Here is a 16,660-nt window from a genome sequence, read left to right as displayed (position 1 = left end):
AAAAAAAAATAACTTAAAAATGTTTTTGTCCTATAAGTCATTGGTAATAAATAATAATATAACTTGTTAAAAAAATTTCGATTGTTTTTTCTTCCAAATCGTTTATGTAATCGCTTATGTGTGTATCTTTTAAAATAAAGTATTTTTAATTTACTAAAAATTAATTATACTATATGCAATAATACACGGTGAAATCGTGTATCACAAATTTGAATACACGTATAATACAAGATCTAAAATGACTAAAATAATAAAATATAAACAAAAAAGTTGTATTTCTTCATCACTTTTTTAATCACACATTTATAATAATGTAATATTGTTATTTGAATATTAGTATAATAAATTAATAACATAATATAATATATAATAATATACATAACAATAAATAGCTAATGCATGTAAATGGTCTTGTTTTTATGTGCATTTACCTATTTGGCGGGAATTAAAAATGAAATTCTAATATTCTAATATAAAAAATACCACCAAATATAAAACGTTCACATTAAAATAATGTACGCGCACTATAAGTCAAGTTCCTTAAATTTAAAATACATAATATAAACCTAAACACTATATATAACGCGCGTTCGGTTAAGCTGCAGGGTTCACACAGCTACGCCGTCTGTTGTGCCATGCGGCTTTTATCGTATATGCCGATTGCTTAGTCGTGTTGAGCTAGACTTTTGGACGCGGCACGACAGACGACATACGCGTTACTGTAAGCTCGACCTTTTTTTTTTTTATGCGGATTAACTATAACGACGACTGCATAACACATAAACATTATAAACGCGATAATCGGTTTATTCAGTGCCTAGAGATTGTTTACGAAACTCGCCATAATAATAAATGAAAAAATGTCACCGCAGTGGCTTTTAAATCGAAAGCCCGTCAAACGTATGGACTATCGAGTATACCCGATCTACGCATATATAAATTACCACAGAATAGTTTAAATCTATTTATATTATAATATATACGCGCTATAATAACTATACATATCATCGGTGTTCTTTGGTGGCGCATTGCAGGTACTGGCCACAGTGATGAGCGGCATCGTTGTCGGCCCGATAACTCGAAACCGTCTCGACGGTCTTCGTGATGATGTTGTCGCAAGCGGTGACGGTGGTGACGGTCGCTTTGCTCACGTTGTCGCGACAACGCCTAAGCGACGACCGCCTCGAACGTTTCGGGCGAATAACGATGGATCGTTGGATGCCTCGCATCACTGGCATCAGCAATCGCAGACTACGTTTGACGACCGGCGAAGAGTTCGTTGACGGTGACCTCGGCAGAACGTCACCGCCGCTTGTCGACGGATGAGTGGGCGGCGGAACTTCGTCGCCGTTTGTCGACAGAGGAGCGGGCGGCGGAACTCCGTCGCCGCTTGTCGACGGAGCCTGCGGCGCAAGCGGACTCCTTCGTCGGCCGCCGTGACGGGTTCCACTATTACCGGCATTCGGTTTGGCTGATCTGTGGCCGCCTCGCAGTCCGAGGAATCGGAACAGTCCGCGCGACAGCGTTCTGAGCACCGGCGACTGCAGGAAGCACACGCTGACCAGACACGCGGCCAACGCCGGCAGGATCCGGAGCGTGGTCAGAGCGATTATGGCGGCGCACAGGCCGTGCACCAACACTGTCCAGTCTGCCTGTCGCGCTCGCCGTGCGCAGCCGCTTCTCGACTTCGGTGTACCGTCGTCGTCGTCGCCGCCGCCGGATTTTCTGCACGCGATCATCTCGTGAGTTGCCGACCGTATATACAGTGCCGCGGGGAACGATTGACGACGAGTGTCGGCGATGACACGAAGGCCGCGGAGCTTAGTTTTCGATTAAAGTGCGCTCACGATTCCGCCCGTGCGCATGAATTAAATATTGTTATTGTATTTCAAGGCAAAACGCGGCGGCCGCTTGTTAATTATTCCATACAGTCTTAACTACTATTACAATGTGTTTGTCTACGCGTGTGTTGATGTATTCCGCAGGGTGTTCCGAATAGTTGATCACAAGGGCGACAAATGCGCCGCGATTGACACATGATGGTATTATAATAATTAGAATTAAGGAAAATATAGTAAACACGCCGCAGAAGCGTATAAATCGTTGTTAGCGAAGGATGTTATTATTGCCGTATCGCGTGTTACATGATATAATATGCATTTAATATGATATTATTTTACGTATATTTAAATAAACATTTAATTAATGGTGATACCTTCCTTTCGAAAAATCTAGTTATTATGCTTCTAGGTTACCTACTATCAATATCACTGCAATGGGACAGCGGTAGGCCAATTTCCTCTTCTCATCCTCCTTAGTTTATAGCTACAATGCCATAAAAATAGTACACATTTTATACAATTTTTCTTAACAAAAAATATTTTGGTAAATAAACTATAGGAAAATATAAGATTGGCTAAGAAAAATTTTAAAATACGTCAGAAATGATAAATTCAATTTTTATAAACGTATACATTATTATATATTATAGTTTTGTGTAATTATAAAGGAACCCTAAAACTGTGGTATATTCAATTCATATTTTTATTTATTTATTTAATTAATTGCGGTCGTGCTAAACCCATAAATCGGTTATATATATATATAAAAACAAAATAAATATAAATATAAGTTTATTTTTCAAAAACAATTAAAAATAATTAGGTATAGAATACAATAAATAGTAAAAATAGTAATAAATACACTCTTTGGGGATTTTTTAATATTTGAACAAACCACAAAAATTTATCATAAGTACATAAAAATATGATTTACTTTCGTTTAATCAATTTATTAGCCAAACTTCCTATTGGCGCTTCAATAACCATGAATAATATTATACCCATCAAATAACTTTTCAACGCATCATACAACCAGGCATCCAACTGAAAAAATGTAATTAACATTTTGGAATTAGATGTTAATTATTTTAAATCTTATTAATTTTGACAGGTGTGTTGATTATATTTACTAATATTCGAATAATGAGTCTTACCACAGTTCGTTTTGAAAGATAATTTGGTGTTCTTAGTCGACTCTGTGATATCATCATAATAGTAAGGTTGACTAAGAAAACGGAATATGAAAGTCTTCCCATTGGCACAATAAATCTATTATTTAGGAATTTTGTTAGTAGACCTGTAAGCAGTAAATAATTTATGATAAAAAAACAAAAATTTCGTGTACTTTTCATTATTTCGACTATAATGACTATCAGAGTCCTGTACTAGTGTACTCTTGTTAATATTTGGTTGCATTCTATTATATTAGGTATTTATATATTATTAATATTATATTATTGGACTTATAAAAATGACACCCAATACATTTTATGAAAAACAATTGGATATTGGATATGTATAATGGCACAGTAGTACCTAGTGAATAGGAATATTTAATATGCGTGAGAAGTAAGTACGTATAGTTATAGCAAAAAATTAGAATACAAATCACGTACATTTCACTGTACTCCTTATACTTTTAAAATATTGCAATTTTTTTATGCAAATAATTAGCATGTATTTACACAAATATTATCGCAGTTTGCACGTTTTTAATGTCAACGGTAAATTTTTGTTTTTCTGCAAAATTTAAAAATGTGAAAATTGCAAAAATAGTTGTGCAAATTCGTGCCAATTGTATGCTAATTATTTGCATAAAATATTGCATTATTTTGAAAGTATGGGAAAAGAGAGGGGTAGAAGAACGTACGTTTACAAATCACTAAATCAGGGTACAAAATTTAATTGTTGAAATTTATGAGAGTAATATTTTCAAAGAGAAAAAATAATGTTGAATAGTTTAGTCTAAACTTTAGACGATAACGTCGGGTGATATTCGAGATAATAGAAGAGAGTATCAAAAAATTAAGTGTATTTAATTATCATTCGTATTTAAACAAAATTTTAAACTCTGAAGATTCAAAACAAAATAACAAATGCAATGCGAAAAATCTGATAAAATATTATATTGTATAAGTTCAATGTTCATACATGAATTTATTAAATTATAGTTATAAGTTATATCACTCAAAATATAAAGACTATATAAGACTATCAAACATCAAACTATCTTACTAAGATTTGTGTAACTAAAGTTTAACTTACCATAACCACTCGTGAAGTGACAAGTAAATATCCATGCAAATAATATTACCCATGTACAATGATTTAAAGTTGAATATAGAGCTTGTTCTAATAGATAATAAGGTCTATCTCTCTTATAAAATATAGCCCCATAAAACTGAACCCATAAACAAATCACGGCAATAGTGAACGTCCCAACGTAGACAGTCATCTAAAATATCAAAAATTTATATTTGTAGTTTCAAGTGTTTCAACTTTCAATTCAAAAATAAATTGTTAAATAATATACGTAGATACATACTTGTGAAAATTTAACTTTGTTTTCCTTTAATTTATCAATGATTACACCAATTGCAATACCAGTAAAAAATGGAAAAGCTCGCATGTAACTTGCTCTGTATGACTCATTAAATGTTTCAGAATATCTTGTGTTTTCTAAGAATCTGAAAATAGTTTTAAATTTAAAGAGTGTTATTAGAATTTAATTATAATAAATTATTCTTTAACTATATTTCGTCCTTTAATTATTAAAATGTTTAATTTTAAATGACGCTAAAAGAGTAAACACTAAGCATTCCTTATATTTAACAAACGAAATTAATGTTATTATAATTTTTTTATTAATTTTTTGATAAGCACAATACTAAGTTTATAAGAGACTTGTAACAGTGTATTAGGTACTCAAAATGATTATAAAATTATAGATTAGTCATTACTCCATTAGTAATTTAAATACTAATTTTAGTATCATTATACATTTAACTCACGGAAGAAGTATTTTAATTATTCCCTCCTTTTTTGTAAAAATTGTGATTATAAATGGCACAGATATCGACACACCAAGCATTGCAATGATTAATCCAATCCCAAATTTGACGTTCTTTGTGTAAATGTAAACAATAATAACTCCAAGTATGCAAAATTGAACATCACACGATATGTACCAACTGACTATGAGACACTGCAATAGATAGTAATAACAATTAGAAAAATTAAACTTTTAAAAATTTTACATTAAGTACCCAAATTCTTATAATTATTATTTATATTCTTAAAAAAAAATGGTTCCTATATGTTCATTTAAGATACATTATTATATTAAAATAAAATAATAAAATGTTTTTAAATTCTTACTTCATACTTAGAATCAATTAAATTACTTATGAACAACATATTGGTCCACCAATAATTTTTACATATTTCAGCTTCGTCCCAAGTTTTATAAGGCCACAGTGGGCCGTCTCCAAGGTGGGGTACGATGTGAGCAGTGATTGCCATCATCGTACAATAAGCCGGTAATATTCTAAAACGATTTTAGAATATATATTAATGACTAGGTGTCTAGGTGTACCTATATAAAAGCAGTTGCGTTGCTGACGGAAATGCGTATTAGACTCGTTGCATCAGGACTATTAATATTTGACGTATTAATAACTCAAAAGCATTCTATTACATAGATATATGTTATGGAATATGTCCAATATTGGGATAATGTTTAATTTAACCACGGATTTTGGTTAATGGCATCATTTTGGATTTATGATACCAAAAATATTAACAATATATTGCAACTATCGTGTGGTTCATAATTAAAATAGCATCATTGTCAGTGTATAAATTTTATACACTGATAATTAAAAGTATAATGTATATTTTTTAAATGTGCACATTAACATGAATGAAAAATAAAATCATGATTATTTTTTCAATTATAAGAAATTGATTAAAAATACTTAAAAGTAAAAAAAAACATTAAATTTCAAAAAAATACCATAAAATGTATAAATTCAATAAATGCGACAAATATTTTTTTTTAATAATTATTTATATTCGTATATAACTGTAAGCAGCGTGAACTGAAACGCATTTTTAGTTAAAAATCATTTTTCTGTAAAACGAGAAAAAATACATGTCATCAACTTCTGAATTGTAATTATGATGAATATAATATATAAAATATAAATCACAACACAAGCACTATACATTATGCTTGTTATTTTAATTTTACGGACGTTGATTTGGTCTTAAGCTAACTATAGTAAGTGGTTCATTGGTTGTATAATATATATATATATAATGTTAAGTTTTTGGTAAGTATTAAGATTATTCACTTGTATTAGTGACTTAAGTCTGAAATATAATTAGTCAAAAGCCGTAGTTATCTAAGCATTGGACAATACCCATAAAACTAATATACGTTTTTTTTTATTCATAGTATATTATTATATTCTTTACTCTTAAGTACGTCAAATGTTTAATTTAAGTACAGTCTTTTATTATTAATAATTTTTTTTTTTTGTTATTGATATTGTGGATTTTACCTGATTATTCTGTAGATGATTGGTGTTGTAAGTTTTACCCAAACTGATTCCTTTTTTAACTTTTTAAATATCGGTACTATTGACGTGTATATTAAAAAACCAGTTATGAAAAAAAACGGGTCAGTTAAGTTCATACTAGTCAAATAAATATCGCGTCCATGGAGGTACATCTGAAATTATACATGACTTAGTAATTATGTACTATTTCATTTTTACAAATATTTTCAAAAAACACTTTGGAAATTTGTATTAAAATATAGATTAAAGTAAGTTTTAAACACAGGTTAGATTAATTTTCAAGCAAAATGTAAGTACTGTAAAGAAAATAATAAAAACAATCTTTTTTCAACATTTGATTGTAATTTAAGCTTCACTTAGAATTATTATTTAAAATATGAAATGTTCCATCATGATTTTAAAATTGTTATTTAACTGATCCTCCTCTAATTTTATTTTATTAAATAAAAATAATATAAATAATGTCTCAACTTACATACTCTACGAATTTAGGATTACTTATTGGATTTCCAACTAAATACATAAATCTGTGACCCATTAAAATTAGTGACATCATAATCGCTTTCCAACCATTCAGTATATTAAATTCGTTTTCTTTATCGTATTTCAATAATATTTTTCCCGATTCAATAAAAGAAAATATGTAGATACATGATTTTGGAACTTCTTCTATAAATTAAAAAAAAAAAACATGAAATACGTTAAATGCATGTTAAATATTTGTTATTTGAAAAAATCACATTTGTATGTTACTTACTTTCGCCATCACTCTTTTTTTGTTGGCGAGATAATGCTATATAATGATGAGTTGTTGCCACGCCACAAATTAAAAAAATCACTCCAAAAATAATGCTAAGAAAATAAAAAAAATTAATTTCTTATATTTTTATAACTTCTAAGCTTTTTTTTGTGAGTAATTTTTGTTTATATAAAGTTTATAAACTGGACATATAACTATATAAGCTTTTATTATTTATTAATTAAGTTTAATATTTTAATGTAATTTTTAGACATGCGAATTAAGCTAAAATACTTAATATAACAACAATAAAAAAATGTATTACTTAGTTATATAATATGCTGTATTGTAAGGATACATGTCTCCACTAACAGTGCACAATAGCGGATTCACATTAACAACTGCTTTGAATTGTTCCGATAAAAACACCTTATCTAATTCGTTTTGTAATGATTTTTGAAGATCTGATGCTGAACAAGAATTTGGAATGCAAATTCCCAAGTTTAAATTATTTCTTTGAACTTGATCAGGATAATCAACCCACTAAAACAATAAAGTTATAAACAATTTATTCTTAATGTTACTTATATTGTTTTACTACAGCAGGTATTTTCTTTTATTGAATATTTATCTAATTTTATTTATTTAGCGGAATCTAAATAATAATTAGGTGTAGATTTTACAATAACATTACAGATATGCAATAAGTTACGCGTACAGAATTACTATTTAATGTAAATTAGTGTTTGATATAACTTTAAATCAATTAAGTATAAAAAATTGTTATTTATTCTTAAAAATTATATCATTAAAATAAAATGTAATATTATATTATATAATATTAGTATTATAATAATTAATTTACATTTTGTTTAAGGCTTATTGCTTTTAATATTAATCGTAAGTATAAAATGTTTATTTTGACTGATACTCAATATTTTTTAAAAACATTTAAGTACCTATTTTAACATACCCCAAGAATTGTTTTCCATGCATGGTTGTTTCCAAAATCATCTAAATTTTCCGTTCTATTAAAACTATAATCTTTTTCCATCAGTGGAAGTAATTTTATTTCAGACAGACAATACTGGCCTCTTATTGGATGATGCACATCAACACATTCATCATAGACTCCCATTTGATATTTATTACCCGCTAATATGCCAACGGGATACCGGTTCCAAGATTCTGACACTGAAAATAAATGTTTTATTATATAAGTAAAGATTATGTAAATAATAAGCAAACACTTTATTTTTAATATTTGAAACAAACTATTCGATACATCTTTTAGGTATACAATTAATATTATATTATTGTGTTTAATGTTTATAATATGTAAAATTATAATAAAATTCAAATTATTTTCAAAGTTTTTTATTGTGGTATATCAAAGGTCAAACGGATACATAATATTTTCAGCTGGTGTAGTAATTTGACCATTGATTCTATACCTTATTAGTTATTATTTTATTTAACGTGTTTAAATTCGTATGTGCATTTAAAGATAGGTGTATAAATTATAATAAAATAATGGAGATAAATATGATTAATTTACCTAAAATTTAAAATAAATACTATATTTAAAATTGTATATATTATGCTATAATCATATTACCATTTATACCAATAAGTATAATTATTAAGTTTCAAATTGTGCCATTATAAATTTAACTTACAACTTATCTTATTATTTTTAATAGTTTTAATTTTTAATTCAGCAATTTATTATTTAATTTAGTTAACAGGATTAAAATTAAAAACAAAATTATGAATTAATTTTTCTTTTAGTATGAAAAAATGAGATTTCTTCAACTAAAATATTCGACGTTAATACAAATACAATTTTAAAATTAAAACATAATTAAGAAGAGGAAAAGTTAATTTATCAAATATAAAAATTATGATGAATAAATATATATATAAAATATTTAGGTAGGTAAAGAAATGTGTAGCAACATGCGTTGGGTGGAATAAATAAATATTGTTTCAGTTAAAGTTAGGAAAATGTTTTATGTGTTTAGAGAATTAAGCAATATTCTTAATAACAGAAAATTCCGTAAAATAAGTATGAAGTTATCACTGAACTTATTTTATTCAATCATTGACTGTCGAAACTTAGAAAAATGTTTTGAAGATACTGCAATAATTAATCAAAATTATATTAAGAATTGCCCATATGGCATATAAGGATTTATTAACGCGCAGTCAACCTATAAGAGATTTCTGCTTACAATTAAAAACGGGTTTACAATCACAATAATTTATTGATTACTTAACTACTTTACTCACAAAGTTAACATATGGCTTGTAAAAAATGTTTTATAAGAACTTTTAACAATAAAACGAATAATAGAATGCAATACGAAATTGTAGGAATAATTAAAATAGAGAACATGTTACCATGAAAAAATTTTGAATTTAATTAATTGTATTACACATTGGCTGAATACCAATTTCACAAATTTCCAGTATAGCATTATGAATTATGATAATATAATAATATGTAGTATTATAATATATTAATTATAGTAATTATTTTTTTTGTATTTGATAGTAATTCACAATATACTTTATTAGTGTTAATTTAATGAAAATGAATTTAAATTCATATATATTGTAGATTATAGATTTAACTCATAGACCCCCTCCCAAACAAGAGACTCAGTAGAGTTAATATTGTAAAATGAAGTCGGACCAATTTCTAATAAGACGCATTCAAATAAAAATAACAGAAGAATACGAAAAAGTCTAATTAACGTGCTTATTATATGCAGCACGCAATACCTACTAAATAATATTGTATATATTAAATATTAATTCGATGGCGCATTGGTACTAATTTGGTAGTAAAATTAAAAACATAGCGCTCTTAATAAACCTAATTAAGATTAAAATATTATAATTTATAATATAAATATTATACATACAATTAATACTTATACCGTTTAAATAATAATTATAATACACTATGATGTTTATGTATAATATATTAATATGACAATGTATTATACATGATCATATAATTTTAGTTCCGCATAATGTATAATACAGTCTTCATAGATTTTGGTTGATATCGTGTGTAATGCGTATTGTTACTTAATACTTCAATTGTTAGAAACGTATCTATATGTATTTAATTATTATGGTTTTGTCTCGAGCAGTATCTAGTGTCGATTATAATATAATTCGCGAGAGTGAGAGTGACGGGGCAATGTTTCACATGGCCAGACTTCTAATAACTATTAGGTATATTCATGACAGTATGACACAACGTGTAATAATCTCGTCCAATAGTATTTTAATAATATTAATAATCATTTTTTGGTATTGTATATATTAAATAAATTGTATCATTGTAAAAAATGTTGTTAATTATAAAGTTATATTGAAATATCTCGTATATTCCAGCTAGGGAACATATTATACAATTTATTATACATTTACATTTTTTTCTTCTGAAACATCTAATTTTTGAGTGACAGTTGACACAAGTTATTATTACTGTTTAGGTTCAGCGTGTTTATAGACTCTGTTATTTTAATCTCAAATTCTGTAAATTTCACAGGGGTTCATAACTTAATTATTATAGAACTAGGTATACCATAATTGTTATGAATGTTAGAATAAAAAAGTGTTATAGTTTTTTGTAATCAATAGTACATTTTATATATTATTTAATAAATAAAAATAAATTTTTTCCCAGATTTATAATATCGTAGCTCCGTAGGCTATTTCCTATAGATTTTATTTCGTGAGCGCAAAATGTTATGCTGTATAGATAAGAATAAATATTTTTGTAGTATCCATTCATTTTATAAATTATATTTTTGTAATGAAAGATTTTTTCTTTAGTAGATACTTTACTATCATAGAAAATCATCAGTTGAAAGTATTAATTTATAGGTTAGTCATAATGTGTCAAATATAATATAATATCCATTGATTTATACTTATTATCTGCGATATGCCCCCACCAATCAATAGAATCTTTGATCTTGAATGTCGATCGACGAATTTACATGATTCATGAACCAAGGAACTATTGACGGATACACGCACATACTTTATTATATATCCGCAGTGCATATTAATTAAATAATAATTCTTAGAAGTTAGATGATTAGAAATTAGTAATTACCATTTACAATATTTAGTTAATTTATTATACTCAAAAAGTCAAAACCTAAGTTCTCTTCCGGGTAATTAATATATATCATTTACATAATAATTATTTTTGGAACTTAATGGTATTATTTGTTTTGCTAACAGTAAATATTGTTTGAATATATTATATAATTAACATAATTATAATTGTTTACATCGATTAAAATAGTATTATACGAAATAATAATTATTCAATTCATTTTTATATTATTTTATATTATTAAACTTGTTTTGTTTATTATAAACTTATTCAGTAAACATGCATCAATAATAATATAGGCATATGATACCTACTACCCACTACCATAATGCATATTATTTTGTTTCATTATCTTGGAGAAATAAAATATTCTTACCAACATTTCAATGTCATATTTAAATTTTTATTTTATCACAATACGGTTACAATTTGCTACTATTAACATTTGATATACCTATTTCTATATACATATAATATATAAATATATTATAATATATCATGATTGTATCATAAACTGCATAATTTTTAATTTTATGCTATTGCATCTTGCATGACATTGTATTTCATTCACTAACGATAAAAATATTTTATTTTATTTTATATTCTTAGATTTTATTTTGAACACTTGTTATTTATAACTTGTGGAAAATTATCTGCAGTGTTTTATTTTCTTTCGGAAAAAACATTGAAAAGATAAAAAGACAACCTAATAATTTATAATTAAACTGCCCTGTTGTTCGCAATAATTATTCAATAAAAAAAATATGATGATTTATATATTTTTTAATTCTGAACGAAGCGATGAATATATTTATTTTATTTTTATAATGATGTGTGTTTTATATCTATGTACACGATTTATTGTAGCAAAAATGTTTCGATTTTCTACTAGGAGGTTATTTTAAATAGCAAATTATATCCTGTTGGTACTATCGAGAAATGAAAACTGTGAAATTATGAGTACTTTTTAAAATAATTAAAGAACCAAACAAAAAATATAATAATAATAATAATAATAATATAATAATATAATTTCATTAATTATAAATTAGTTTATTATCTCACGTACATTTTGTACAATAGGTAATTTTAATATTATCTTATAAGCTATTCTCTAATATTGCATAGACGTACTATGTTAAGAATCCGATCAATTAATGAGCACAGTTTGTCGAAGACTGATAGTATAGAAAAAACTTCGTAATATTTAAATCTCAACAATAAACTGGGAAGGTGGATGAAAGTGAACGGAAACAATAAGCCGACATTTTACCCGATTTTAAAATAGTCAACAGCCACGTTGTTTCTCTAAACTTGTCGAATCGAACAAAATAATTCGTATATTATGCAAACGCATTTTAGTTTATCGCTGTAAGAAAAATAAATAAAGCAACAAATTCAAACTCAAACAACTTTGAAGCTTGACATCATATGTATATAGTATATTCATCAATTAGCTATATAATACCATACAAAAATATGGAAATGCATACGTTTTTTATACTTTGAACAAGGTTCGACTGAAGCCAAGTTTGATAATAATAGGATGCAGTTAAATATAATCACCCCTCAGGGGCGCCGGAACAATGGGAGTAGTGGGGGCAATTTCCCCACAAAATAAATACTGTAGGGGCAGAGCCCTCACGACTTCATGGCCTGTTTATATTTACATTTAGCCCACAATTCCTAAATATTATTCTATAATTTTGTTCAGCAAGTAATATATTATATCTGTTGACTGTTAGTAATTTAAAATACTGAATATCATATTAATTGACAGAAAAATACATAATATGAACTTAAATTATTTATTATTTCTCATTCCAGAAAAATAAATTTTGTTTTGCCTACAATTTTTATACCTACATGATTTGAATTTGTTTAATAAATATTTGTAAGAAAAAAATGTAATTATACCTATGTACACATTTCCTTGGCATAGGTGCTGTAAAAATTGGGTAGGTAGTGGAGATGAAGCACCAAAAAATAAACACCCCTATTTTAACTCCTATGCCCTCTAGAATAAAGCTTGAAATATTTTTCCCCCACAGCAAAAAATCGTTCCGGCGCCCCTGTCACTCCCTCCCCACCAAAAAAAAAAATAATAATAGGAAGAATTGATAAAATACTGAACAATGTACATACTAAATTTATACATTAAAGAAAACATAAATTGTGTGACAAGGGCGGGAAGTGATCCATTTCAGTGTCGAGCAACGTGGCGGCACAGCCGGTATTTGATGTATTTCACGCAAGACTGAAATTGAGTGACATGATGATACCTACTATTTTTTATTGTGCGCTTTTTTTTGTTCGTTGGAAACTGTCTTTATAGATATAATGGTAATTAAAAATGAACTGTTTTTTCCGTTTTTGGTTCCAGATATACTAAACTGTTTCATAAACCTATAAAACAGCACGGGAGTAATAATACCCACCTACTATAGCTAACATTTGATAAAACAAATAAAATGTGGGTTTTATTTTATAAAAATGGACCTTAAAGAATTTGGGTAAGGGTATAAAAGGATTAATTTCATATACGAGAGTACGTGAAATATCAGATACAATTATAAAAACAAACACAATATAATACATGTTCCTACTAGGAATTTAAATGTAAACATTTTTTATATTGTTATTACTTATCAGCTCATGAAAGTTAAAGTAATTAACATATTTATAAAAGCTAATAGTTATTTTTGTACCACAAACATTTATATCAGTGGTTCTCAACTTTTTTCTATTTTATGCCTCCCTTGTATATTTTCAAAAATCTAAAAAAAATTATGTATACCATGGTAGTTTATTACTTTTGAGGAAACAGACTACTTATTTAAGCACATATTATCCTGTCTTATTAATATATTGTGTTCAAAATCATATGTGTAATGTATTCTTTACTGCTTAATACTCAAAACTTATTATAAAAATAGAAACCAAATATTGAAACAGACCAAAGAAAATAGTATAATGGCTAAAAAAGAATAAATCAAATTATAAATAGTTGATATATTTTATAAAAATTCACTTCTATCTATATGTATAAATAAATAAAATAAACAAGGATTTGCACTTAATAATATATAAAAAAAAAAATAAAAATTCTAACCACAACAACTACCATAATTTTTAGTCCTATATCCTAATAAAGTAATAAGTAATAAGTCTGGATAAAGTAAAAAGAACATTTTTTTGCTAGTTTTTTTATACTTTAAAATTTTATTTTTAACTGTTAGTTATAAATTTATATGTCAAATATTGTAATTGTTACGTTATATTTACACTGTTTTTCTATACCACACTGTTATATTTAAATTGTAATTGGAATTATATTCCGTAAATAAAGATTAATATTAAAGATTAAAGCCGTATAACTGGTGGAGAATCCAGGGATCCGGACCCCCCCCTACAAGAATTTTTTAAAAATAGAAACTTTTTATAGTAGTGAATAAAGTTAACTATACGTTTTGACTATACATTTTTAGTATTTATATTTAAAAAAAATGTTGGACCCCCCCCCCAAAAAAGGGCACAGTGCTTTTAATTCCTATGCGCTTATACGGCCCTGCGGTGTCCAGTATTTAAATGCGTATAAAACCTTCTGTTTAGAAGAGGAAGTGTTGAATTTCGGTGTTAATCTTTTAAAAACAAAAAAAATAAAATCTTAACTTTTATATGATAATAATTTTAACAAATCTTAAAAACAATTAATTTTACTCAGTCTTCAAATTATAGAAAATAAAATTGTTAATAACTATAAAAATCCCTCGTATTTAAGTATAAAACAAAATAATTGTAACAAAAAAAAAATAGTAGCTACAAATTTTATTTTTGTACGACCCAAAAATGTTCGTAGGCCCTAGACACAGTACCTATGCGCTAATACGGCCCTGTGTCTAGTGTCTACTATATATAAGTAAGATGTACTATGCTATGAAATAGGTACTATAATAAGCAGTAACGTATTACGCATCATGTAAAGTATATCAACATTCGTAAATGTTTAATAATCGTTATGGTCGACCACGCATAATATAACGGATAATATAATATAATATATATAATAATAGTATAATATTATGAAATACTCACTTCTAACAGCCCAGCTGGTGTAATTCCGTAAGCTATTGTCGTAAATCTCGGATTGCTTGCGACATTCAGTGCTCCCTACATGTCGCACAGTGAAATTTGCTAATGCCTGGTAAAACAGATCAGAGATCCATGATCCAGGAATACCGGCATTCGGAGTTCTAGCTACAATTTTTAATGCCACAGAGGACTCGTTATTGGATGCAACTTGGCCATTGGAGTACTCGGTTGACAGCAAAGCGAAAAGTACTAATACAACTGCCGTGAACGGGTAAAACGACATTTCAAAGCCGTTTACTTATATATCTACAAGAGATTTAAAGATCGGTAGAACAAAAATATTTGGTTCCGATGAATTTGTACACATGCGGTATAATGTCTATTATTATTCACGTGCGAGTGTCGTGGCGTTAATTCGCGTTAAAACTGTTCGCATTCATATTGTTTCAGTTCGTTTGATAAAATATAAGATTTGGGTTTTAAGGTATATCGGAGGAAACTTTGATGTGCGTCGTCGGCATCTAGCGTTCAAGTGCGAGATAGTTATAGTATCCCCCAGTATATGATGATAATGTCACGCGGTGGTACAACCTTGCCAATAACGGAAATAATAATATTTATCGTATCGTAGCAAGGAAATACATATTATGCATTTATTTGTATTATTACAGTAATGTAAAAATTAGAATATTAATTTTTATTGCCTATAATAGTAGTTGTAAAAATATTGACCATAATTTTAATACGCTTCAGGAACATTATAACTAATAATTATCAGAACTCATTATGTTTTAAATTATTTTTGTTAAATTAATTATAATAATATATTATACATTGAATTATCATAATTTACAAAAAAAAAATACAGAATATTTTACACACCTAATACTTGTAAATATTCAAAAAATTTAATTTATATTATTTTTATTATTAATTTTATTATTAGTCAATTACAGTCTCTAAAATTTTTCTATCAATATAGGGGCATGTATTAATACTGGTTAGTGATTTGGATTTCTGAGTCATTTAAAGACTTCGTAAATTTGGCATAACTATTCAAAAATGTTTGATACTACTATTATTTTACTTACAAATTTTACAAATAGAAATGAAAATTGTTTTAAACTAACAACTATTTGCTAACTCTGAGCATAATTTTAGATTTTAAACGGAGTGATGAATGTATTGATTTTACACGATGTGTGATTTTTTATTTATCTTATTTTTGTGTGTCATAGCGTTATGGAGTAGTAATAGT

General features: G+C 27.4%; 2 protein-coding genes across 2 annotated transcripts; both read right to left on the bottom strand.

The window, feature by feature from the left end:
* Window positions 1–256: 256 nt before the first annotated feature.
* LOC132920045 (uncharacterized) lies at window positions 257–1,818 on the bottom strand. Its single transcript, XM_060982082.1, has one exon. It carries the CDS (start codon window positions 1,737–1,739, stop codon window positions 1,005–1,007), a length of 735 nt encoding a protein of 244 aa, XP_060838065.1. The 5' UTR covers window positions 1,740–1,818; the 3' UTR covers window positions 257–1,004.
* Window positions 1,819–2,616: 798 nt separating this feature from the next.
* LOC132922700 (nose resistant to fluoxetine protein 6-like) lies at window positions 2,617–15,929 on the bottom strand. The gene is made up of 12 exons (XM_060986349.1): window positions 15,406–15,929; window positions 8,137–8,357; window positions 7,489–7,706; window positions 7,182–7,276; window positions 6,900–7,093; window positions 6,407–6,576; window positions 5,220–5,388; window positions 4,853–5,046; window positions 4,387–4,528; window positions 4,107–4,296; window positions 2,996–3,138; window positions 2,617–2,885 (listed from the first exon to the last, which is right to left on the bottom strand). The coding sequence occupies exons 1-12, from the start codon at window positions 15,683–15,685 to the stop codon at window positions 2,772–2,774; spliced, it is 2,130 nt and encodes a 709-aa protein (XP_060842332.1). The 5' UTR covers window positions 15,686–15,929; the 3' UTR covers window positions 2,617–2,771.
* Window positions 15,930–16,660: the final 731 nt, after the last annotated feature.

This window comes from Rhopalosiphum padi, chromosome 2 (genome assembly GCF_020882245.1).
Source record: "Rhopalosiphum padi isolate XX-2018 chromosome 2, ASM2088224v1, whole genome shotgun sequence".
Taxonomy (NCBI): Eukaryota; Metazoa; Arthropoda; class Insecta; order Hemiptera; family Aphididae; genus Rhopalosiphum; species Rhopalosiphum padi.
This window is presented reverse-complemented; position numbering and strand designations above follow the sequence as displayed.

Excerpts from the sequence above, each read along its gene's own strand:
- LOC132920045 (XM_060982082.1), bottom strand. The coding sequence starts at position 1,739 with ATGATCGCGTGCAGAAAATCCGGCGGCGGCGACGACGACGACGGTACA.
- LOC132922700 (XM_060986349.1), bottom strand. The coding sequence starts at position 15,685 with ATGTCGTTTTACCCGTTCACGGCAGTTGTATTAGTACTTTTCGCTTTG. Across the intron at positions 7,707-8,136 it reads CATGGAAAACAATTCTTGGG|TGGGTTGATTATCCTGATCA; the intron begins GTATGTTAAAAT and ends TTATTGTTTTAG. Across the intron at positions 5,047-5,219 it reads TAATTGATTCTAAGTATGAA|TGTCTCATAGTCAGTTGGTA; the intron begins GTAAGAATTTAA and ends TATCTATTGCAG.